The sequence below is a fragment of the Moschus berezovskii genome, chromosome 2 (genome assembly GCF_049115385.1).
Source record: "Moschus berezovskii isolate FMDL1 chromosome 2, NW_MosBer_1.0, whole genome shotgun sequence".
Lineage (NCBI taxonomy): Eukaryota > Metazoa > Chordata > Mammalia > Artiodactyla > Moschidae > Moschus > Moschus berezovskii.
Window position 1 is genome coordinate 11,964,007 of NC_142461.1, and position 24,074 is coordinate 11,988,080.

The following is a 24,074-nucleotide window of genomic DNA, read 5'->3' on the forward strand; positions in this document are numbered from 1 at the left end:
TCGCCGCTTCCCCCGGAAGCGTTCGTGCCTCCACAACTCTGCCAGCGTTTCTGCTTTTGTTCTTTGCACCGGGAGTGGCTTCGACTTTTCGAGCAGGAGATTTGGAATTAAACCTGGCTTCTAATCATCTAAATATCTGTGACCTTGAGCTCGTTACGCCCTCCTCGTTGAGTCCCGTTTGTTTTCTTTGTAAAAGGGGAGAGTAACTGCAACTCTCCAAAGTTGTTCTGAGAAGTACAGGACATCCCAGCACATTATAAGTGCCCAATAAACTAACACCAGTGTTATTTTAAAAATAGGACTTGTTTTAATGAAAGCAACGTGGAAAGTGAAGAAGGCTGGAACTATGGAGCTAAATTAGGCTTGATACTGGCTACATTACTGGACCAACTTAAACTATTTTCTAACTTGTAAAATTAGAATAATTTAACCTATCTCAGTGGACTACCAGGGTAACGAAAAGTGGATGTGAAAGAGCTTGGAATAGTATCTGGAACGTGGTAGAAGCTCGATAAATATTGGGTCCCTTTTCACTAATCCAGTTTACCTAGAACCACAAAGAAGTTTTGTTCTTTACTGTTTTTATTTACTTTAAAAAGCATATGATGAACGGACAATTCATTAACTGTTCAAATGGTATACAGTGAAAAACCTTAACCAGCTCTGACCTCTGGTGGCCTAGAGGCAATGTAATCAGTTTGTAAATGTCCTTTTAGAGGTATTTTACACATACAAAGTAAATGGTGCTGTACTATACATACAGTTCTGCATTTAATAGACTGATAATTTGAAATTCATTAGAGTACAAAAGGAGCTTTCTCCATTTCCTCATCAACACGTTATAAACTTTATGATCTTTGTCAGTCTGTTAGCTGAGAAATGGTATCTTGGGATAGTTTAATTTGCAGTTAGTTGAGTGCAGTGAGCCTCATATATTTAAGATATATTTTCTCTTTCTGCTGTGTCTTTCTGTGTCTGCTTATATTTTTGCCCATTTTTCTTACAGGTTTATAGTTCACTAGCTCTTTGTCAAATGAATTGCAAATATTTATTCCCGGTTTGTTGACTTTTGACTTTGCCTAGAGTGCTTTTTTGCCATGCAAAAACGCCAGATGTTCATGGGATCGAACTTATCCTTTATTTTACTTTGATTCTGGATTTAGTGTTGTAGTTTGAAAAAAAGTACTTCCCATGGTTTATTCTTTAAAAATAATTTTTTTTTTTCCCCTTGCCATAGGACATTTTGAGATCTTTGTTCCCTGACCAGGGATCCAACCAACCTTGCCCCCCGCATTGGAAGCCTGGAGTCTTAACTATTGGACCCCTAAGGAGGTCCCTATCCTGTTACTTTTAGAACTGATTTTTATGTTGTAATCTTATCCATTTGATATTTAGGAAAGCGTGAGGATGATAGTATTCTGAACTGTGGTGTTGGAGAAGACTCTTGAGAGTCCCTTATACTACAAGGAGATCCAACCAGTCCATTCTAAAGGAGATCAATCCTGGATGTTCATTGGAGGGACTGATGCTAAAGCTGAAACTGCAATACTTTGGCCACCTCATGCGACGAGTTGACTCACTGGAAAAGACTCTGATGCTGGGAAAGGTTGGGGGCGGGAGGAGAAGGGGACGACGGAGAATGAGATGGCTGGATGGCATCACCGACTCTGTGGACATGAGTTTGAGTGAACTCCGGGAGTTGGTGATGGACAGGGAGGCCTGGCGTGCTGTGATTCATGGGGTCGCGGAGAGTCGGACACGACTGAGCGACTGAACTGAACTGAACTAACTGAACATTGGTGGTTATATCATCTGCTCAACCTATTGTACAGATGGGAAGAGCGCCCCCTAGAGGCGAAAGGCCTGTCGCTAAAACCCTCACCCTCTAAGAGCTCCCTAACTCGGGCACCTCCTTCGAGCACGGTGCCACTCCGTTCGGACCCTCCATTCACTCTGTGCTGTGGTTTCTTCCTTGTAAGTATTCACGAATCCACTCCTCTCCACTCCTACTAAGCCAGTTCAGGCCTCGTCATATTGTTCAGACACCGGGCTTTAAACATGTTGTTCCCCCAGCCTGGAAATTTGGCCGACTTATTCAGGGCTCAGATGTTCCTTGCCCCGCTTCTCTCGAGTACCTCTCCCCTCCCCACCCCCATCCCTGCCACTATGAAACCGCTGTATTTTTTTCTCCCACAGCACTTGCCGTGCTCTGCAATTACCTCACTTATTCACACCTTCACTGTTTTTCTCTTCCACCAGAATGTAAGCTCTCTGGTGTCAGGGGCCAGGGTTTTTTTGTCTCCTGCTGTATCCCTAGCACCTTCAACAGTGCCTTTTACATAACAGGTGTTCAGACTATTTACTGAATGAATAAGTGAATTCTCTACTGGACTGCTTCAATGGCCTCCTTATTCTTTTTTTCATGCTTCTCCATGAGACGTAGACTCAGGGAAACTGGGCGACATGTCGTTTATCACTGAACAAAATCAAGGAGTCCTGAGAAAAGAGGGAACTCAGGGCCAACTGGAGCCAAAGGAACTGGGGTTGACTGGCCCAGTGACCGGATAGGGTCAGGTGGCCTGGCTTGTGGTGCCAGCTTACCTCCTCTCTCTATGTATCTTTCTCTTCTGGAAAAGCGGTGATAGCAAAACCTCAATGACACAGGGAAGCTATAAAAATCAGATGACAGTGCACGTGGAAATGTCTGAACACTGCAGTGTCAGGGACACAGGGCGAGCTTTCTTCCCCCTCTGATAGTGTCAGCTCACCTGTCTTCCCAGGATCTTCCTGCCTTCACCTGCAGGCAGGTGCTGTGCCAGGACTGAGTCTCTCTGCTTCCACCATTTCCTCCAGTTGTCCTGGCTGGGCCCAGCGTCCTGCCCAGGGCATGGAACCTGCCAGTGACCGTGTGGCTGAGCATGAGAGCTGCAAGGCGCCAGGACTGAGATGCCTAACGCCCACAAGTTAATGCAAGAAACTTTTCCTTCTGGGCCTCAGTCTTTCCCTGAGGAAAGCGGGGTTAACTGGTGTCCCAACACACCAGACAGTCATCAATATTATGGCAGTGGCTGTAGGTAGCTGCAGGGTGGATGCTACTGGAAGACAACAGGGAGAGCCAGGCATGAAGCTTCAGGGCTTCAGGTGTGCCCAGGCTTTGGTTTGGGTCATGCCCATTTGTCATCTTTTAGTCTCCTGAAGCCAAAATTTCTTCCTTCCGCCATTTAAAAAGGATATTGTTTACTTGGTGGGCTAGAAGAGTTGTCCCAACTCTACATGCCCTGAAAATTAAAAACAATATCCTGTACTGGATTCCCCCCTCCCCCCTCTTGTTAAGTAAGAGATGATCCATTCTCTTCTTCTGACACTGTTTTGTCTTAGGCTCCTTTCCTCTGCTGGCCTCATTAAACATTGGTAATCCCTATATTGGGCTTCCCTGGTGGCTCAGAGGTTAAAGCGTCTGCCTCCAATGCAGGAAGACCTGGGTTCGATCCCTGGGTCGGGAAGATCCCCTGGAGAAGGAAACGGTAACCCACTCCAGTATTCTTGCCTGGAGAATCCCATGGATGGAGAATCCCATGGATGGAGAATCCCATGGATGGAGAAGCCTGGTAGGCTACAGTCCACGGGGTCGCATAGAGTCAGACACGACTGAGCGACGGAACGGAATCCCTATATTGGTCTTCAGAATTTAGGGAGACTTTCCTTATCTGGGAGCTTTTATCTTTCTTTAGCGCCTTTAAACTGTCCCCCAACTTGCTGCCAGAGGAATTTTTCTAAAGCACAGTTCTGATCATCTGGCTCAGAAATCTTTTGTTTCCTACTGCCCACAGGGTAAAGTTCGAATTCCTTAGCTGTTAATCACAAACTGCCACTATTCAGATTGTGATTTTGTGAAATTTTCAGCTTCAGATGGTCTGACATGATTTCAATGTAAATTAAATCAGACTATGTATCAGTTAGGAGTAGGTTCAGAGGAAGCCCAAACACTTTAATGCAGTTCAGTTCAGTCGCTCAGTCGTGTCCGACTCTTTGCGACCCCATGAATCACAGCACGCCAGGCTAGGGCTTAAATAGCGCAGAAGCTTATTCTCAAGTCCTAAGGTGGGCAGTCAGGGTTTCTGGGTCTCAGGGACCCAGGCTTTCATTTTGTTGCTCTTCTGTTCTCAACATGTTCAAAGATGGCTATGCAAATTCCATATTTGTTTCCTGGCGAGGGGGAAGGTGGGAGGGGAAGGAAAAGGTACAGGATGAATGCCAGCTTTATTTTAAAGAGGTTCCTAAGAAACAGACACCTTCCACTTCTGCTTACATCACATGGGTCAGATCTTGTCAGCTGCTAGGGAAGCGGGGAAAGTGTTTATTCCAGCCTCCCATGTCCCCAACTAAAAGTCATCAGTCTTAATTCTTAGAAGTAGAATGGTATTTCTGAGAAGGCAATGGCAAGCCACTCCAGTACTCTTGCCTAGAAAATCCCATGGATGGAGGAGCCTGGTAGGCTGCAGTCCGTGGGGTTGCTATGGGTCGGACACGACTGAGCGACTTCACTTTCACTTTTCACTTTCACACATTGGAGAAGGAAATGGCAACCCACTCCAGTGTTCTTGCCTGGAGAATCCCAGGGACGGGGGAGCCTGGTGGGCTTCCGTCTATGGGATCACACAGAGTCGGACATGACTGAAGTGACTTAGCAGCAGCAGTAGCAGCAGCAGAATGGTATTTGGGGAAAAGGAGTAGATTCTGACCTAAATGTTCTGCCTTAACTTAAACCTGTCTCTTGGTCTCTAATACTTGTCTCCCTTCCCTGCCTGAGAAAATATCATCCTTTAAACCCAGGGCAAATGTCAGCTCCAGGAACTTCCCTAGTGGTCCAGTGGTTAAGAGTCCATGCTCCCAAGGCAAGGAATATGGGTTCGATCCCTGGTTGGGGAACTAAGATCCCACGTGCCACATGGTGTAGCCCCCTCCACTCCCCAAAATCATCTCCAGACCCCCAGGGGTGCTACTCTCAGGGGACTCTTCACGCCCTTCCCCCCCACGAGGTTTCTAACCGTGCTGTGCTGTTATGAGCCTTCCTCCCTCCTGTCTGCTCCCTCTGAGTCTCTGCTGCTGCTGCTAAGTCGCTTCAGTCGTGTCCGACTCTGTGCGACCCCATAGACGGCAGCCCACCAGGCTCCGCCATCCCTGGGACTCTCCAGGCAAGAACACTGGAGTGGGTTGCCATTTCCTTCTCCAATGTGTGAAAGTGAAAAGTGAAAGTGAAGTCGCTCAGTCTTGTCTGACTAGTAGCGACCCCATGGACTGTAGCCCACCAGGCTCCTCTGTCCATGGGATTTTCTAGGCAAAAGTACTGGAGTGGCTTGCCATTGCCTTCTCCGTCTGAGTCTCTACTAGGGGCCAGATCCGTCTCCATGGCTGCAGGCTCATCAGAGCCCCTAAGCCCAAGCTTGTGGAGTCCCCCTGACGAACCTCATCTAACCTTCACTCCCGTAGCCTTGGGTGGCCCCCCCTCCCTCTCAGACTTTCTGCACTTGCCCACATTGACCAGCTGCACAAATCATCTGTCCCACTAACCTCAAGGACAGAGAACGGGAGGGATTTGGGTGAATTGGGGCTGCTTCTGAGCCCAGGTGTACAAGGTGGCAAAGCTCACCCAGAGGGCACCTGCAGACCTTTCACAGTCCCAGGCTGAAGCTGAGTCCTTTTCTCCAGAGGACACACAAGATGCTCCTGAAGACAGGAGGATGATGCCGGGGCCCCTGTATGTGCTGGTGTGCAACTAAACCGGAGCATCCCCTAGCTTTCAGAGCCAGTTTTCCCCATCATCCCACTGCTTTAACCCCTCCAGTACCTCCCATGTCCTGAGGGCAAGTCCTGAGCCTTCCTGCTGTGAAGGAAGGCTCCCAGCTCAGTCTTCTGACACTCCTGCCTCCAAGGTGGCAGCTATACGCACCTGTTGGCAGTTCTGCAATGGGCAGGCTCTCTGGGCCTCTAGACGCTCCTGTGTGCTGCTGGCTTTGCTTGGGACACCTCCTCCTGCTGGGCCTAGAGACTGGCTATGACCATACTTCTTCTGGGGTGGGGGGCCTTCCTTAAACCTTCAGTCAGAGCTGCTGTGTCCCCACAGCCCTCTGAACACCTCCGTAAAGTGGCCTCATGAGTAGATAAAGCTACCTGCGGGCTAGTCCCACACCACTCACAGGCAGCCCTGGCCTCAGGCATGCACTAGGCTCTCAGTGTCCACCCCACTGAGGCTCTCAAGCTCAGGGACAGAGGGTTGGGTGAGGAAGGAGACACCCTCAAGTCTCTAGTGCTGTGCTTTGGGTGAGTGGATCACGAAGCAAAACACCAAAAAGTCACATCACGTAGCATCAAGCTCTTTGCTGTCTGAATAAAGCAATGCCTTGCTCAGGGCCCGCTTTTAAGCTTCCCCTGAGGAAGGCCTAGGACAGGACCTCGGTCAGGTGCTCACAGCACCTCACACGGGTCTTCTTTAGCGCGTGTATCACTATGACAACCACTGCGGGACCTGCGGTGTGATGTGGGGTTTCCCCACGGCAGCACTGTGTTCACTTGGGCTGACTGGCCCTGGTTGACAGAGACCGTGCTGTGCTCTGCAGGAGGCCAGCATTGCTGGCTGCTACTCACTAGGCCCTCTACTCACAAGATGCTAGCAGCAGCCCTTCAATTATGACAATCCAGTGTCCCTGGGGGGTAAAATGACCGCAGGTGTAACCACTGATGTGTCTATCTCCTTAGTTAGAATGGAAGTACCCCGGGCAGGGTCCAGCCACCGAGAGAGACCCCATTTCTTTGATTTTTCAGCCTGGCATTCACTCCTCTTTGGAGCTGATCCTTCCCCCTGCCCCAGACAGAGCCGCAGGCCACCTGAGAGAGTCAAACTTTCCTTTTTAGAAGGTTCTCCTCCATGGGCTGGCATGGCTGGAGGGCAGAGATCTGTCTGACTGGCTCTTGTGCCCTGCCTGTCCTGCCCAGGAACGGCTTTACAGGGCCATCAGGACATGCTGGGGCACAGCCAGGGGGTGGCTTCTTTGTGCTGGGAGATGGTGAGTGCAAGGGGATGGTCCTCCAGAGAGGATGTCTGTTGGGTTTTTTTTTTTCCTCCTAGGAAGTTCAGACTTTATTCAATACCCTGAGGCTGGCCCCCCAGTTCTCTGAGTCAGAAGGGACAGTGGGGAGAGGTGAAGCCTGTGGACGGTCGAGGCCCACCTGGGGGGTGGGGGGAGGGCCCGAACCAGTCCTGCTGATCCATCTCCCCTCCCGCTTGGCTCTGGGGTTATCACGTCACATGGTGAGAATCTGCTTTGAAGACACGAAGGGCTGCGTGGACGCTTCTAGGGCACACGGGTAGTCCTGCAGTGGGACCTCAGAGCAGGCAGGGGGCGTGAGTTGGCCTCGGCGGATGAGATCGCAGAGCAAGAGGATCAGCTCCTTGAACTGGTCTGTGGGAGGTTGGAGGGCGTGGGGAGGTGACCCATGGGCCTCCCTGCCGGCGGGAGCTGGGGCCGGGCTCCAGGGAGGCCTCCCCTGTGGCGAGAGGCCCAGGCTTGGCCGGGGCCATGGAGGCTGTGGAGGCAGCCTGGTTCCCGCCCGCGTTCAGGACAGTGAGAGCCGGGGTGGGGATAGGGTGTGGGCAGTGGCCCCAGGAGCTGACAGGCAGGGGGAGTGGTGGCTGCAAGGCTCAGACCCACAGAACCTGACTGGGTGTAGCTGGGAGTCCCGAATGGTGCGAGGGCGGGAAGCCAGAGGGGAAGTGTGGGTGGGCAGTGTCCGGCACAGACAGATGAGCTCTGCTGGGGGCAGAGAGCCTTCCCTGAGAGCCCGAGACTCCCTCAGGACCTCTTCTGTTGAGGCCACCAGGGTCCCCTCCCCTAGGGACCCAGGATGGCAGAGGAAAATGAGAAGTAAAGGCCTTGCCTAAGAAGTGCTTTTTCATAGACATCAGTTCGTTCAGTATTCAAACTGAATTGTATCTCCTGCTTGAAACATGTCCATGCTTCCCATTTCCCCTTAAGATAGAGTCTGAGCTCCTTAAAGAGGATTATAAGGCGTCCCATAATCTGGTCACAACCAGCTTCCAGCTTCCCACACATGCTGTTTTCTCTGCTTGAAACACCCCGTTCACAGGACCACTCCCCTCTCCTTCACTGGGAGAATGCCACGTCATTCCTCAGGCCCAGCCTGGGAGCGATGGTGGTCACACTCTGGGGAACCCGTCCTCCGGGAGAGGAAGGAGAGTGTGTCTGGTTCAGGGTCTAGAGTCAGAGTGACTGGCTGTTCACGTCCTGGCTGCACACTCTTTAGGTGGGGGTGACTCGGGGCAAGCGACTTAGCCACTCTAAACCTCAGTTTCTGCCTCTGTCAAACATTGCTAACAATAGTTTAAACAATTACAACTGTTAAAAAAATTTTTTTTGACCGAGCCTTGAGGCCATGCGGGATCTTAGTTTCCCAATCAGAGATTGAACCCCTATGCTCGAGAAGACTCTTGAGAGTCTCTTGGACAGCAAGGAGATCAAACCAGTCAATCCTACAGGAAATCAACCCTGAATATTCATTGGAAGGACTGATAGCTGAAGCTGAAACTCCAATTCTTTGGCCACCTGCTGGGAAGGGCGGACTCACTGGAAAAAAACCTGATGCTGGGCAAGACTGAGGACAAGAGGAGAAGGGGGTGGCAGAGGATGAGATGGTTGGATGGCATCACCAATTCAATGGACATGAACTTGGGCAAACTCCGGGAGATGGTGAGGGACAGGGAAGCCTGGTGTGCTGCAGTCCATGGGGTCACAAAGAGTCTGACATGACTTGGCGACTGAACAACAACAAGCCTCTGCAGTGGAGTCTCAGCCACTGGCCCGCCAGGGAAGTCCCAATAATTATGACATTGAAACCAAGGCAGAGGTTAAGTAACTTGCCCAATGTCCCATAACTGGGCTCAGCAGAACCTATAGCTAGTAATAGTGGAAGCAGGATTTGGGCCCAGGAAGGCTGGTTTCAGTTTATTCCCTTTACTGGGCTGTCATCCATGGCAGTCTTCCCCACTGTCAGCTCCTGGGGAGGGCGGCAGGAGCTGTCCCGTTCACTGTGGTCCCTTCGCGGACAAGCCCACTTTAGCCTATAACTGTTTGCTAACTGTAGCTGTTTCTAGCGGCTGTCATCCTTTATCCTGTTTTGGGGCTGGCGGGGGTCTGATCACCCCTCCCAGGCTCAGAGCAGCTGGTCACTTCTGAGGAGGCACTGCCCTCTCATGTGACCCTTGGTAACAGGGCTCTCATCCACTCACCTGGACTGTGGTCCTTCTTCCACTGGGATAACCAAAAGCCCCGAAGCTTGAGATCCTTAAAAATAAGCTGGCTCTGTGCAAACAGGAAGGACATACACTAAGGTGCTCTGAGGGCAAGAACTTCAGGCTGAAGGGACAGACTCCCCCAGGGGCAAGGCACTGCCCGAGTCTGGATGACTGTGGTGTTCAGACCCCAGCTTACCACAGAGGCGATGACAGGCTGCTTGGCCATTCCCCCATAGGTCACCATGGTTCCTCCAGGCCTGAGGAATCCAGAGAGAACACAGTGGTCACAGAGACGGAACTACATCGTCTATTCTAACCCTGGTTCCTAAACCTTGTTCTCAGAATCCCCATGTGCATGTGTGCCCAGTCGTGTCTGACTCTTTGCAACCCTAGAGACTGTATAGCCCATAGGGCTCCTCTGTCCATGGGATTTTCCAGCCAAGAACACTGGCGTGGGTTGCGCTCTCCTCCTCCAGGGGATTTTCCTGACCTAGGGATCGAACTGGCTTCTCTTGCGTCTCCTGCCTTGGCGGGCGGGTTCTTTACCACTAGCGCCACCTGGGAAGCCCCCAGAATCTGTGGGAAGGGTTAAAAAAAAAATACAAATTCCCCCGCCTGCCCCAGACCCAGTGAATCAGGTGCAAGGATCTATATTAAAAACAACAGAAAACAAAGAAGCAAGCAGACGCCCCTTGCAGATGACCTGGATGTCTAACCAGGGTGGGGAGCCCACTGATCTAAGCTCACGCCCAGGCTTGGAGGAAGAGCTGCAGGGAAGAGTCCTCCGCTAAGCAAAGCTCATGACCTGAGTCCAGCTGGGCTCTGCTCCGGCTGTTTACTGGGTGTAAACACTGCTTACTGGGTGTTTACTATGTGCCTGGGTGACCCTGGGGAGCGGGCAGTGGGCCACGCCGCCCCTCTCTCTGGGCATTCTCATTCAAAGGACCAGTGAGATGGAAGCAGCTCGGGATGCTAAGGGATGTTGTGGACGGTGCAGAGGACGATGGTGAGTGTCAGGACCTGCTGTCTGACACCCCCAGTGGTCAAACAGGAGAGGGGCTTGTGTCATTTTAAAAACGTTAAGCCAAGTCTTCACGTGCCTGACTTAACCTGTGTGCCCCTCCCTGCTCTCCCAGCTCTTGCAGGAGTTTGCTGATGCAGGATGAGCCGAGGTTCATTCTGGGACAACACAAGGGAGGCTCGGCGAACTCCAGAAGGGCAGAAGCTGCTAAGAGGGGCAGGGAACTCTCTGTCCCTGAGGCTGGGGCCAGTTTGGTCTTCAGTTCCTTCATCTGCCTCCCAGCTCTGGAAAGTAGCTCCCGTGGCAGGGAGCGGGGCTGAGCCCTCCCTCTGTGGGCCAGCTCTACACTTGGTTTAATCAGAATGGCTACCGCTTACGGCCTGGGTGTGAGGGGAGTTTGGGGGAGAATGGATACATGTACATGCATGCATGTATGGCTGAGTCCCCTTTTTACCTAAAACTATTACAACGTTGTTTGTTAATCAGCTATACCCCAGTACAAAATATATTGTTTTTTTAAAATCAGAATGCCTACTGTTTACTGGTGTTTACTGTGTGCCAGGCACAGGTCTGAGACTTTCACATGTGCTGGTCAATGAGTCCTCAGGGTGACCCCAAGGGAGGACTTTGATGATGCCTCTTTCACAGTCGAGAAAGCAGGGATCCACCTCTCATTTGTATAGCGCTCTGTGTGGACCTCAGACTCATCTTTTGAGGTAGAAAAGGTTTATATCCCCCCATTTGACTGATGAAGAGGCTGAGGCTCGGATCATTTTTCATGTATTGCCTAGATCACATAGATCCCCAGCTAGTGAGGAGCAGCCTTTCTGACTCTAAAGCCTACACTTGAGACCACTGAGCAAGACTCTGTCCTACGACAGGCCACGCAGGGATGGTGGTTGGCCTTGGAGGCTGCTCGGAGTCGTGCTGAAGAGGTGTGCTCGGGCTCACAGCAACAAGACAAGCTAACTGCCCTCTCCGGGCCTCGTCTGGATAGGGATGGGAGCGGCACCCTGTGCTCAGGTAGTTCCGGGAGGGGTACGTCACACACTCTTCACAGTCTGGTGTGTGGTACATGCTCTGTGGTTGTTTCCACAGCTCTCTGATCTCATGACCCATCTTCCCATCCAGCCTGTGTGTTCCAGAGGGTTCCCTCGGTGGCTCAGTCATCTCGGTACCCCTGGCTAAAGTGAGTGCTAGCAGACAGGAGTTAACAAACGTTGGTGCTCTAGTTGGGAGGTGTCCCTTAAGGCGCCCTTCCGTTCCAGAAGTTTATATGAAAGGAAAAAAGGATGAAAGGACATGTGCTGTCAACACTGTCAACGGTGCTTATCCTCCTCTGTGGTGGGACGGTAGGACAGTTTTGTGCTTAATTTTTCCTTTGTGCTTTTACATGCTTTCAAGATGTTTTGTAATAGCATAATGTTACCTTTAAAATTAGAATCTATTTTTAAAACCTAATATGCTAGGACTTTTTCAGATGCCCCTAGGTTATGAACCCTTAACTGCTCCCCTTTCACAGGGGGCCCAGCAGTTACTACTGGGGTCCCCGGGATGACAAAGCCAGACAGGTCCCTGGGCCGTCTGTAAAGAAGGCTGAGAAGGAGCGGGTCCAGATAACGAGGCTGGGACAAGGGTCCCCTCTTCCTACCCAGGGGTGTGCTGCCTGGGCCTTGGCTTGCACTGGCCACTGGCACTTGGTCGCTTGGTGGTCGTCCTGGCTACAGCTCGGGAGGGCGCCAGCGCACTGGACCCGAGGGGCCGAGGGACTTACGCCAAATGCCGCAGCAGCTCCGTGGAGCTTTTCCCGCCGACACAATTGAGAGCAAGCCGCGGCTGGGGCACATCCTGGGAAACAAGAGATCTGCATTGAGCGAGCTGCCCCTCTGTGGGGGTGGAGTATGTGTATGTGTGTGTGGAGGGGGTGAAGGGGAGGGTGGCTTGAAGCTTGCTGTAAAGCGCACTTCCCTGGCCCAAGGGCTGTGTCTGGAGGGAGTGAAAAAGTAGGACCCTCAGGCCTTCAAACTCAGTCTGGGGAGGGCCTTTTCTTTACCGGCTTAATCTTGTCACCTGTTTTAGGCATACTCAGTCACCTCTTTGCAGACTCTCTGCAGGCTTCTCTGTCCATGGGATCCTCCAGGCAAGAACACTGGAGTGGGTTGCCATGCCCTCCTCCAGGGGATCTTCCCAACCTAGGGATTGAACCCGCGTCTCTTACGTCTCCTGCCTTGGCAGATGGGTTCTTTACCACTAGCACCACCTGGGAAGCCCAAGGATCAGCAGTGTTGTTGTTGAGTTGCTCCAGACTCTTTGTGTCCGCATGGACTGTAGCCCGGTAGGCTCCTCTGTCCATGGGAGGATTTTGTTCAAAACTCACCTCTGGGTATGAACAGACAGAAGGCATCTGTGCTGTGCTCTGGCAGACTTCATTTCCCCCTCTCCTCAGCACTTACAGGTTGGTTTATACCAGACGTGCTGGCCTACTGCTTCAGAAACATTCTTAGGTGTGTGTCCGGCCCTGCCAGGGGTCAGTGACAAGAGACCGGGATGTGGTTTGATCACTGAGGTGTGCTGGGCGGGTTCAGGGGCTTTTGAGTCTAGAGAGGCTGAGGCCAGCCCCGACCCCACCACCTCTGACTGTGTGGTGTTGGTAAACTCCTCACTACCTCTGACTGTGTGGTCTTGGGAAAGTCCTTTGTCTTTTCTGAGTCTTCATTTTCTCATCTATAAAACAGATGGCACCTACTTTGTAGAGCTTTTGTGGGGATTTTCAGGTAACAAAAATAAGGCAGGTGCTTCATAAACGTGACTTCGTCCCTTTCTCTCCCCTCCTGTGTCACAGCTCCTCTCCCAGCTGAGATTCACGTTGGCTGTGTGGGCTGCTGTAGCCCATCAGAAACCTTCAAAACGACAAATCAGGCGGGGTTTCCTGGGCCCTGCGTGTCTCTACGCTGTGCCTTCACAGCCCCGGGCACTGGATGTGTGCTGTCCGCTGACTGAGGGAATGGCCTTTACCTAAACAGCCACAAGGAGAGGGAGGGGGGATTCTGGAGACGAACAGTGGGCTGGGCCCAGCTTCCCGAACTCAAGTGACTGCCTTTCTTCAGCGAGATGGGCCTGGTCCCTTTTCACTGGTACCTTAAAGAAGCTTTTCATCTCAGGCTTTCTTAGTTCCTCTTCTGTGACAACGTGGTTGGCACCCAGATTCTTCAGCCTGTCGGTCAGCTTCTGGAGGTCAGGTCTGGAAACCAAACACAATCCAGGGCCCTCGGTCACATCTGCCCCACCAGAGGCTCCCAGGACCCCTCTGCCACAGGTGTGAGAATCCAAGTTTCTCTTTGTGGGAAGCTGGGTCTGGCCACCCAGCCTCAGCACACTTCAGCATCTCCTGGCCTCAGTTTTCTCACTGGTATGAGAGAGTGCTGGGTGGTTTCTACTGCTCCTACTGGCCCCAAGGACGCTAGAAACCATCTGGCCCGGGGAGGAGTTGGTTCACTTTCTGATTTCTTCTATTGAAACGACAAACTCCGCTTCCTTTCCCCCTCTTTTCAATAGGCTCTTCAGTGTTGTGCAAACATACCCTGGCCCACGAGTGGCTCTGTGCCTCTTTACCGAGGCAAACAGAGCAATTCTTGTTAGCACAACTGAGGGGATGGGGCACGAGAATGAGTATCAGTTCTCCTAATGAGGCTGGACTTCCCTGATGGGCCCAGCCACGCATGTGGACGGTGAGGCTTGAGGAGGCTGGACGATACAATGGAGAGAGAGTCAGGAAACTTAAGTTTGCTGTTGATTTGCTGTGTCTTCCTCAGCAAGTGGCTTCCTCTCTCTGATGACAAACCTGCTCCGTCTCCTTTACATCTGTATTTAGTGCACTTCAAGGCATCACACAAATGCAAGGGAAACAGGGTCCTTGGGTTAGTCAGTTCACAGAAATACAGCTTAAAACTTTCCCAAGTGTGAACTGTGGTTTTGAAAACATAGGCTTATAAGAAGTCAAGCATCTTAAAAACTCAGGTTGGGAGCGAGGGCCTTCTCTACCTCCTTCCTGCCCTCCCTTTACATCTCAGTCACTCATCCTATAGCCCTGGGGCTCCCCTTATAGCTCAGCTGGGAAAGAATCTGCCTGCAGTGCAGGAGACATGGGTTTGATTCCTGGGTCGGGAAGATCCCCTGGAGAAGGAAATGGCAACCCACTCTAGTATTCTTGCCTGGAGAATCTCATGGGCAGAGGAGCCTGGCGGGGTACAGTCCATGGGGTCCCAGGAGTCGGACACAACTTAGTGACTAAACCATCCTATAGCTCCAGACCACTGGACTTCAGGGCTGGAGGCTGACTCAGCGCTTAGAGAGCAGCAGTTGCAGGAAAGGAGGACCGCTTATGCAAGGGCGCCACCTGGTGGAGACTCGGGCACATGCGTGTGCCAGGAGGGAAAGGCCCAAGTGGTGGGCTGGGATCAGGCCTTCCCACGCACCTGTCCCGGAGCACGTTGATGGTCCTCAGGCCCAGGGCAGCCGCGATCTGGATGACCGCTTGCCCCACTCCACTGTTGGATGCATTCTGGATGATGGAATCCCCTGTGGAGACGGGAAGAGACTCAAGTCGAGATCTGTAACAGGTCAAGGGCTTTCAGCCTAGGATCCTATTAGAGGGTCAGAGGTGGAGTCCTCAGACTCTGAAGGGACCCAGGACCTGGCTGCTGAGCCTTCTCAGTCCTGGGAGTGTTGCTGTCTCCTCCCAGGGCGCCCCAAGCCTCTACAGCACCCATGATGCCTGCCAGGATTCGGCAACTCAGAGTTCATGCTGGATGCAACTTAGCCCCTGCTGTGTCAATGATTTTGTATCCTTCATCATCCTCCCAGCTCTTAGGTCAAGTCTCTGCTTAGGTTCTTTCTTTGGTTTTCGACGTGTCCTCTCTCCCATTGTTTTGAACTCCTATATGCCTTAAAAGCACAGCTCCAGTGTGGCTTCTGATGTGAAGCCTTCCTAGATTCTTCCCCTGTGCCCTCCCACAGCACTCTGTGGCCGACTCTGTTAAGGCTCATGGTCAGCCTCGACTTACAGCTTGTAGCTCAGTCCCTTTCTATCAACAGCCTGTGGCTTCTTGAAGGAAGATGTGCTATTGCCTTGAAATGGGATTAGAGCGGCGATGGAGAAACTGGCACTCCTGAATTAGGGTCTGTGATCCAAGCCCAGGCCCAACTTTGCAGTGGAGCTGAGTGGGGAGGTGTGGGCTGTGCTGGGAAAGCATGGGCTCTGGAATGAGACGTTCCAGGGTCTGAGACCCAGCTTCTTTACCACTGAAACTGGGACTGAATGGGGCGGGGCAAGCCCTGGCCTCTGAACCTCAGTTTCTTCTCCATAAAAGAGGGATCCCGGGAGCACCCACCGGGGTGTGCCTCATTAGAGTCCAGGGCCATCATGTCTGGGGAGGGGCTCCACCCCCTGAAATGCTAGCTAGGTTTAGAGCGGCAGCAGGGACCTCATGCTAGAGACAGAGGCCTTTCTGGAAGAAGGCTCATCATTCTTAGCTAGGGTCAGCCTACAGACTGTCACTCATCCAGGGGGTTATGAAACCAACCTAGTGGGCTGTGAACTTTTTTTTTCTTAATGGTTAAATTTGAGGAAAACAGAATAAAAAATAGTGGAGTGTATCACACATGGTGAGTGTAAATATTGTTCCATGGAACTCTGGTTCCCATTACACATATATTCATATATGTCTGTGTACTGGAGGATAGCGTACAGTGTTATTTGTTACCATGGGTCAAGACCACATGTTTCACACCAGCCCTGGGGCAGGGAAGAGGAGACATGGTGTGGGCACTTGACGTGGGTGGTGTCAGAATGGCCTCATTGGACCCTACAGCGAATGTCCTAATCAGAGGGGCCTGGGGGGGGGCAGGGGACACAGATGACCACAGCCTCTGCTGCGCTGGGATTCAAGCGAAAGTCCCAGATCACACCTGCTGGCTTTCTCTGCTAGAGAGACCCAGGGCTGCTTGGCCACAGCTGTGGGACCTGCATCTGTCTCTGCAGGAAGCTGGGACTGGCTTCCAGCCATCACCCAAGCAGACCACCCTCCCACATCTCTCACCTCAGTCACCTTGTCAGCGCGACAGAGATGGGCTGGGCGATCTCTAGGGCCCTGCCGGCTCCTGGATATGTGTGGTGTGCAGGGTAACCCTGCAACCATGGTGGATGGGAGGTGGTGGGTAACTGGGCCAGCCTCCTGTCACTCAGAGGTTAATTCTGAGGAGGATTCTGGGAAGGTCTTTGGAGGCTCCCCAGCAGGACTGGGCCCTGGTCGCCCATGGCGGGAACCAGCCTTCACTGGCTTTTCCACCTTCCTTGTCCCCGGCTCCAGTCCCTCACTCTTGCTTCCTGACGTCACCTCCCCAGGGAACAGTCTGCCCTTAGTCCTTGTCTTAGGCTCTGCTTTCAGGGAAACCCTGAGTAAAACACACGGCTTTGTCGTTTCCTTGCTGAGTGATCTCAGGTGAATAATTACCTCTCTGGACCTCAGGTTCCTCCTTTATCAAGAGGGAAAATGGCACCAGGAGCTCCCCTGTACCGCGCTGCAGGCCAGGCCCTGGGCTGAGGGCTGCTCGGCATGTCTCTGTGAGTGCTCAGAACCTTGCCTCCCTGTTTCACGGATGAAGGGTCTGCTGATCTGAGAGGTCAGCTGCCAGTCGGTAAGGCCGACTGGGGCCCTCAGCGCGCCGCTCTGACGGCCAGTGCATTTGATGGGTGATGCATGGGAGGGCTCGTATGTGGACTGGAAAGTGCTCTGGCCGTGCTGAGTGGCGAGACTAACGCTAAGTTCAGCATTTTACTGAAAACACAGGGACTGTGTCTGTCTTGTCTGAGCTCTGCAGCCCCAGAGCTCAGCACAGCACCACACGATTTTTGCTGAGTGACAGAATTCCACCCCGAGCTTGAGGGAATGTGACCCCTCAGCGGTTTTCCAGGGTGTGCTTCTCCGTGGGGTTTCCGCCTGTTTTCCAGGACCCAAGCTGACATCCTTCCACCTAAAGCAACAAAAGACACACTCACCCAGGTGGGGGCTGTCTTCCTCGCGGGACCTCACGCGTAAGTTCCCAGGCCTCAGGGGTTGGGACATGGGTCACACCCCAGTCCGGAGAGCCTGGCCTGTTGGCCCACCGCGGCGCCTACCTGGCTGCAGCTGCTCAAAGTCCACCAGCATCCGGTAGGCTGTGCAGGGGTTGACGCCCAGGGTGGCGGCGCTCTGAAGAGGGATGTCACTTGGGACTGTGATGAGCTCTTCCTCGCCGAACACAGCCTCGGTCCTCCAGGTTCCTGAGGGGAGGCCAGGGCAGTAAGGAAGGACCCCTCCACGCCCAACCCCAGCTCCCCCTCCTCAGTGGATGGGCGCCAAGGACAGCAGACTTCAGGAATGCTTGGAGGAAAAAAAAAAAGAAAACCTTGAGGTCTTTCTGAGTGTCTTTGAGCCCTGGTGATAATTACGTTAGGGAGACTGTTAACCCCACACGAGTGACCAGGAGACTGAGATGGTGTTACACAGCAGGAGGTGGAGGACCTCAAACTATTGGACTCCATGGGTGAGAGAGCCACATCATTATCGGGGCAGGAAAAGTTGAAAAAAGCCCCAGTTTCCCGCTCGGGCCTCATTCTCACCTAAGGCAGGGTGACTCAGGATGGTATAGAAAAAAGCATGCAGCTCGAAGTCGAAGGCCTAGGTGTGGGCCTTGGCTTTGCTGGTCTGCTAGTCTGAGCACAGTGACCGAGTTCTGGTTACGCTAATACGCAGATGACACCGGCAAGAAGAGCTTTGAGTGGTCTCCCCAAGAGACGCCGCACAGATTACGTGATACACAGGAAATGAAGCAGTCCTATAACTGGGAAAAGAGACTCCTTAACCCCCAACCTTAAAGCTCAACATTCAGAAAACTAAGATCATGGAATCTGGTCCCATCACTTCATGCCAAATAGATGGGGAAACAGTGGAAACAGTGACAGGCTTTACTTTCTTGGGCTCCAAAATCACTGCAGATGGTGACTGCAGCCATGAAATTAAAAGACACTTGCTCCTTGGAAGAAAAGTTATGACCAACCTAGACAGCATATTAAAAAGCAGAGACGTTACTTTGCCAACAAAGGTCCATTTAGTCAAAGCTCTGGTTTTTCTGCTGCTGCTGCATCACTTCAGTCGTCTCCGACTCTGTGTGACCCCATAGACGGCAGCCAACCAGGCTCCCCAGTCCCTGGGATTCTCCAGGCAACAGTGCTGGAGTGGGGTGCCATTGCCTTCTCTGATGGTTTTTCTAGCAGTCATGTATGGATGTGAGAGCTGGACTATACAGAAAGCTGAGTGCTGAAAAATTGATGCTTTTGAACCGTGGTATTGAAGAAGACTCTAGAGTCCCTTGGACTTCAAGGAGATCCAATGAGTCACTCCTAAAGGAGATCAGTCCTGAATATTCATTGGAAGGACAGACGCTGAAGCTGAAACTCCAATACTTTGGCCACCTGATGCGAAGAGCTGACTCATTTGAAAAGACCCTGATGCTGGGAAAGATTGAAGGCGGGAGGAGAAGGGGACAGCAGAGGATGAGATGGCTGGATGGCATCACCAACTCAATGGACATGAGTTTGAGCAAGCTCCGGGAGTTGGTGATGGACAGGGAAGCCTGGTGTGCCGCAGTCCATGGGGTTGCAAAGAGTCAGACACGACTGAGCGACTGAACTGAACCCCCAACCCACATTCCAGTTCCAGACAAAAGAACAATCAAATGTCCAGTTTAAATGCCTCATTCAAGAGGGCAGGAACGGAGGCTGTGACCTGCCCCGTCACCTGGCTCCCTGGGCAGATACTCATCCCACACCAGCTGTGAGCCAGGCCCTTGAACAACAATGCACTCCTGGTGTTCACGGGGCACTTGCTCCAGTGGAGTAGAACAGGAGAGACACGAAAGAGCAAGTGTGAGCATTGTAAGTTCTACAGGGAGAGAGAAACAGGGGAGAAGGTGACTTCAGACAGGAGGGGTGAGGACTCTGCCAGTGTACTCAGACTCCTCAGTGTCCCCAGACTCCTCAGTGTCCCCTCTGAGGAGGGGACAGGCTGAGAGATGAAGGCCAGAGATGCGGCCACTCAGTCCGCAAACATTCCCGTGAAGTGAGACACACAGGCTCTCGAGGCAGGACAGCGATAGGAGCGGAGCAGGACAAACACACACTGGAGGGGAACCGTGGTAGGAAGAGTGGCTGGAGATGTGGCTGATGTGGCACTGGCTGGACGGATGTCATGAACCAGTGAAGTTGCTCAGTTGTGTCTGACTCTTTGCGACCCTCTGGACTGTAGCCTACCATGGAATTTTCCAGGCAAGAGTACTGGAGTGGGTTGCCATTTCCTTCTCTAGGGGATCTTCCCGGCCCAGGGATCGAACCCAGGTCTCCTGCATTGCAGGCAGATGCTTTACCATCAGAGCCACCAGGGAAGCCCCCTTTCACGATCCTGACCCACAGTAACCATGCGTTACACTCTCACTCAGCCCATACACACACAGACATACCGAACAGAAGCCACAATACTTAACCTTATGCTGAGTGACGTGTTGTACTCTGGGTCAGGGCGTGAAGAACAGATTTCGTTTTAGTGAACGGGAAGCTTCTAATTTTAAAAGTAAGTCTGAGGTGATTGGATTTACGCTTTAAGATCACTGTGTTGCTGCAGATGTACGGATGGCCAGTAAGCACGTGAAAAGAGGCTCGACATCACTCATTATTAGAGACATGCAAATGAAAACTACAATAAGGTACCACCTCACACTGGTCAGAATGGCCATCATTAAAGTCGACAAATAACAAACGCTGGAGAGCATGAGGAGAAAAAGGAACCCTCCTCCACTGCTGGTGGGAATGTAAGCTGGTACAGCCACTATGGAAAACTGTATGGAGGTTCCTCAGAAAACTAAAAATAGAGTTGCCACGTGATCCATCAATCCTACTCCTGGGAATATATTCAGACAAAACTATAATTCAAAAAGATACATCACTCCTATGTTTCCAGTAGCACTGCTCACAACAGCCGAGACACGCAAACAACCTCAGTGTCCATCAACAGATGAACGGATAAAGAAGACGTGGTACACATATACAATGGAATACCACTCAGCCACAAAAAAGAATGAAATACTGCCATCTGCAGCAATGTGGATACAACTAGAGATTATTTTAATAAGTGAAGTGTAACTCATAAAGAGAAAGGCAAATACGACAGGATATCACTTATATGTGGAATCTAAAATATGGCTCAAATGAACCTATCTACAAAACAGAAACAGACTCACAGACATAGAACAGATTTGCGATTGCTAAGGGTGAGGCGGTAAGAGAGTGGGATGGATTGGGAGTCTGGGGTTGGCAGATGCAAACTATTATATTTAGAATGGACAAACAAGGTCCTACTGTATAGGACAGGGAACTATATTCAGTATCCTATGATAAGACATAATGGAAAAGAATATGAAAAAAAAATGTCTCTATATGTATAACTGAGTCACTTTGCTGCACAGCAGAGATTGGCACAACATTATAAATCAAGTATGTGCTGTGTGCCCAGTTGCTCAGCTGTGTCTGACTCTTTGCCACCCCATGGATTGCAGCCCACCAGGTATCTCTGTCCATGGAATTTTCCAGACAAGAATACTGGAGTGGGTTGCCATTTCTTCCTCCAGGGGATCTTCCCGACCCAGGGGTTGAAACTGGGTCTCCTGCATCTCCTGAATTGGCAGGTAGATTTTTAATCACGGAGACACTTGGGAAGCCCCAAATCAACTATACTTCAATTAAAAAAAAAACAACCACTCTTGCTATGTGGAAACGATGTGGGGAAAGGGCCGAGCAGAAATAGGAAGGCTAATCAGGGGCTACTGGAAGCCCAGAAGGGAGGTGCCGGCTGCCTGGACTTTGGTAGCAGGGATGAAGAAAAGGAGATGGAGTTATGTTCTGAAGACAGAATCAACAGGATGTGAGAAGCACTGGGTGAAGGGTGACAGACAGGTCCTCACCCCTGCAGGCAGGGTCCCACATAAAGCAGAGTCAGACATACGCAGATTCAAGCCCTGGCTCGCGGAGGATGTGCTGGGTCACCTTAGGGAAACGACTTGGAGCCTTGTTAGTGTGGTGTCTCAGGGGTCCTCAGCCCATCCTCCCAAAGTTCTTGACTATGCGCTCATGACCCACTGGGCTGGCTCTGCTGTGGTCCAGGGTGGAGAGCAGGGGGCAGGCGGTTAGGTGGCTGCAAGAGGGGAGAACCAAGGTGGGCTTTAGGGGCCAGGAACTGGGGCCAGGAGGCAGGAACACTCTTTACTGAAGGCTGTGTCGATCCCGGAGAAGACTGCCGGCTGAGAAAACAAGAGACTGAAAAACTGAAGGGTGCTTTGAAGTCCAGAGCCGTCCTGGCTCTCTCTGGGCTTCGGGCAGCCTAGTTTTCACATTTCCAGCGTCGTCTTTATAAGCATCACCGCCTTCATCTTAGTCAGCATTAACTGTACTCTACTCTGTGCCAAACACTTAGTGAATGGCAGTCTGTGCATGAAATCAAAGGTGTTTTCTAACTCCTCTTAGTGGCAGGACAATGGAAATCCAGCCCTTGACACGGATTCTGGGGCCTGGCAGTCGCTAATCCTCCTCTGTAGAGAACCTGCGTGGGATGGAGGCAGCTTCCACGTCAGCCTCCAGGGCTTTCAGGGGAAAGTAGAAACCCTTAGGCTTTCGAGCTGGAGAGAGGCTGCTTAAAAACCCCAGCTCTGCTGCTCGCTAGTTGTGTGACTTTGAATGATCACGTCACCCTTTTTGAGCTGCACTTTTCCTATGAAATGCGGAGGACAATACTCCCGTCACAGTGTGAAGGCGGCACAGACCATCACTGTGCCCGGGACACAGCAGGTGTGGAACCCCCCATGGACTCCTTTTCTGATTGGAATTTCCCGAGCCTGAGTTCTGAGGGCTCCCAGTCCCCACTCGTGTGCACCCAAGCCCTGACTGTCTCCATCTTGTAATGCTGCTGCTGCTGCTGCTAAGTCACTTCAGTCGTGTCCGACTCTGTGTGACCCCATAGACGGAAGCCTACCAGGCTCCCCTTCCCTGGGATTCTCCAGGCAAGAACACTGGAGTGGGTTGCCATTTCCTTCTCCAATGTGTAAAAGTGAAAGTGAAACTATGGATCATGGGCCAAACCTGGCTCACCACCTGTTTTTGTAAATAAAGTTTCACTGGAACACAGCACACTTTTTAATGTATTGTTTATGGCTATTTACAACGGAGGAGTTGAGCAGAAGTGGAATGGGCTGCAAAGTCTAAAATATATACTCATTGGCCCTTTAAGAAAAAAGGTTGCCAACCTCCCATTTAATGGAAATTTAGTGTTTGCAAAGTCATTGCACGGGTTCCTTCAGTTGAGACAGACCAGGCAACGATAATTAGCTCTATTTTAGAGATGGGGAAACTGAGGCTAAAGGTCACTGTGATTTAAACAAGGTCATGGGGGGGTGGTGGTAGCGTTGGTGGTGGAAGAAGAGCCTGCATCTGACTCCCAGGCCAGTGCTTGCTAGGCCCCGAGGTGCTTCAGGCGGGTCTGAGTAATTCCAGTGGGCAAGTCAGTTCGCACATTCTCTGGCCCTGCCTCCCCTGGGTCTGGGGAAAAGGCTGACTACAGGCACAGCAACAGCTGAGCAGCTCAGAGCATGAGAAATGACCAAGATCTGGCCAGCCGAGGACTTCTCTGGTTAGTGATGGCCACTCTACTCAACTGCAGTCTTCTCTAGAAGAAAGACTGTGTCTGTCCAGTGCTACATGCTAGAGCCCCGCAAGCTACAGATGATCACAAGCTGTTTACTGAATAAACCGAGTTAATTATCGTCTTGACAATGACAAAACCCTCATCCTCCCTGACTGACACCTGGTTTAGAAGAATCACCTTTTCTCTGGGGGAGAAATCCCAGCTCTGGCTATGCCACCACCACACACATGCAATTACCCACACACACCTGGCCCGTGTCCTTTCTTCTCTCCCATCTAATCACCAAGCCCTCTTACTCCAGCTTCTCTGTCCACCCGTCTCTCCAATGCCACAGCACCGTTTGTTCAGACCCTTATCATCTGAAGCTTGGATTGCTCGGCCACCTCCTCACTGGCTTCCTGCCCCCCCCGACCCCTGCCCTTTCAGAGCATTCTCTGCAAGGTACAAATCTGATCAAATTGTTCCTCATCTTCACCCTCCATCAGTGCCCCCCGCCACCCCACCCCCCCCACGCCACACCGACTGTGGATGTGAGCGCTCCATGACCAGGGCCCTGTCAACCTCTCCAGCCCCATCTTGCTTCTCTGCACCCACACCCCCACCCCGTGACCCAGCCTCACTGCGTGGCCTGCAGTGCTGACGGCGCTGTGCCTTCTCCCATCGCCACACCTTTGCCCCTGGCTGTGTTTCCGCTGTCTCGTAGACCAGCGATCTCCAACCTTTTTGGCAGCAGAGGCTGGTTTTGTGGGAGATAATTTTTTTGCAGCGGTGGTGGGGGGGAGGATTAGATGGTAATATGAGTGGCGGGAAAGCGGCAGACGAAGCTCCTGCCGTGCAGCCTGGTTCCTAACAGCCTCAGCCCAGGCCCAGGTCCATGGTCCCCTGGGGGTGGGGTGGGGTGGGTTATGGTTGGGGACCCCTGTTCCAGACCCAGTGAAAGCCTCACTTCTCTGGGAAG

At 51.9% G+C, this 24,074-nt stretch overlaps 1 protein-coding gene across 3 annotated transcripts in view; it reads right to left on the reverse strand.

Annotated features, from left to right (window-relative positions):
- Positions 1-34: 34 nt before the first annotated feature.
- The window catches only part of MECR (mitochondrial trans-2-enoyl-CoA reductase), a 44,029-nt gene continuing 19,989 nt past the window's right edge, over positions 35-24,074 (reverse strand). The window contains exons 4-10 of one of the 3 annotated variants that reach the window (XM_055397861.2): positions 17,509-17,652; positions 14,807-14,909; positions 13,470-13,572; positions 12,106-12,179; positions 9,507-9,567; positions 9,305-9,377; positions 35-4,206 (exon numbers count right to left, since the gene is read on the reverse strand). In XM_055397861.2, coding sequence (XP_055253836.1) covers positions 4,142-4,206; positions 9,305-9,377; positions 9,507-9,567; positions 12,106-12,179; positions 13,470-13,572; positions 14,807-14,909; positions 17,509-17,652 — 623 coding nt within the window. In that variant the 3' untranslated portion in view covers positions 35-4,141. Of the gene's footprint in view, positions 7,461-9,304; positions 9,378-9,506; positions 9,568-12,105; positions 12,180-13,469; positions 13,573-14,806; positions 14,910-17,508; positions 17,653-24,074 lie in introns of all 3 variants that reach the window. The other 2 variants (XM_055397860.2, XM_055397863.2) reach the window with 2 other exon arrangements.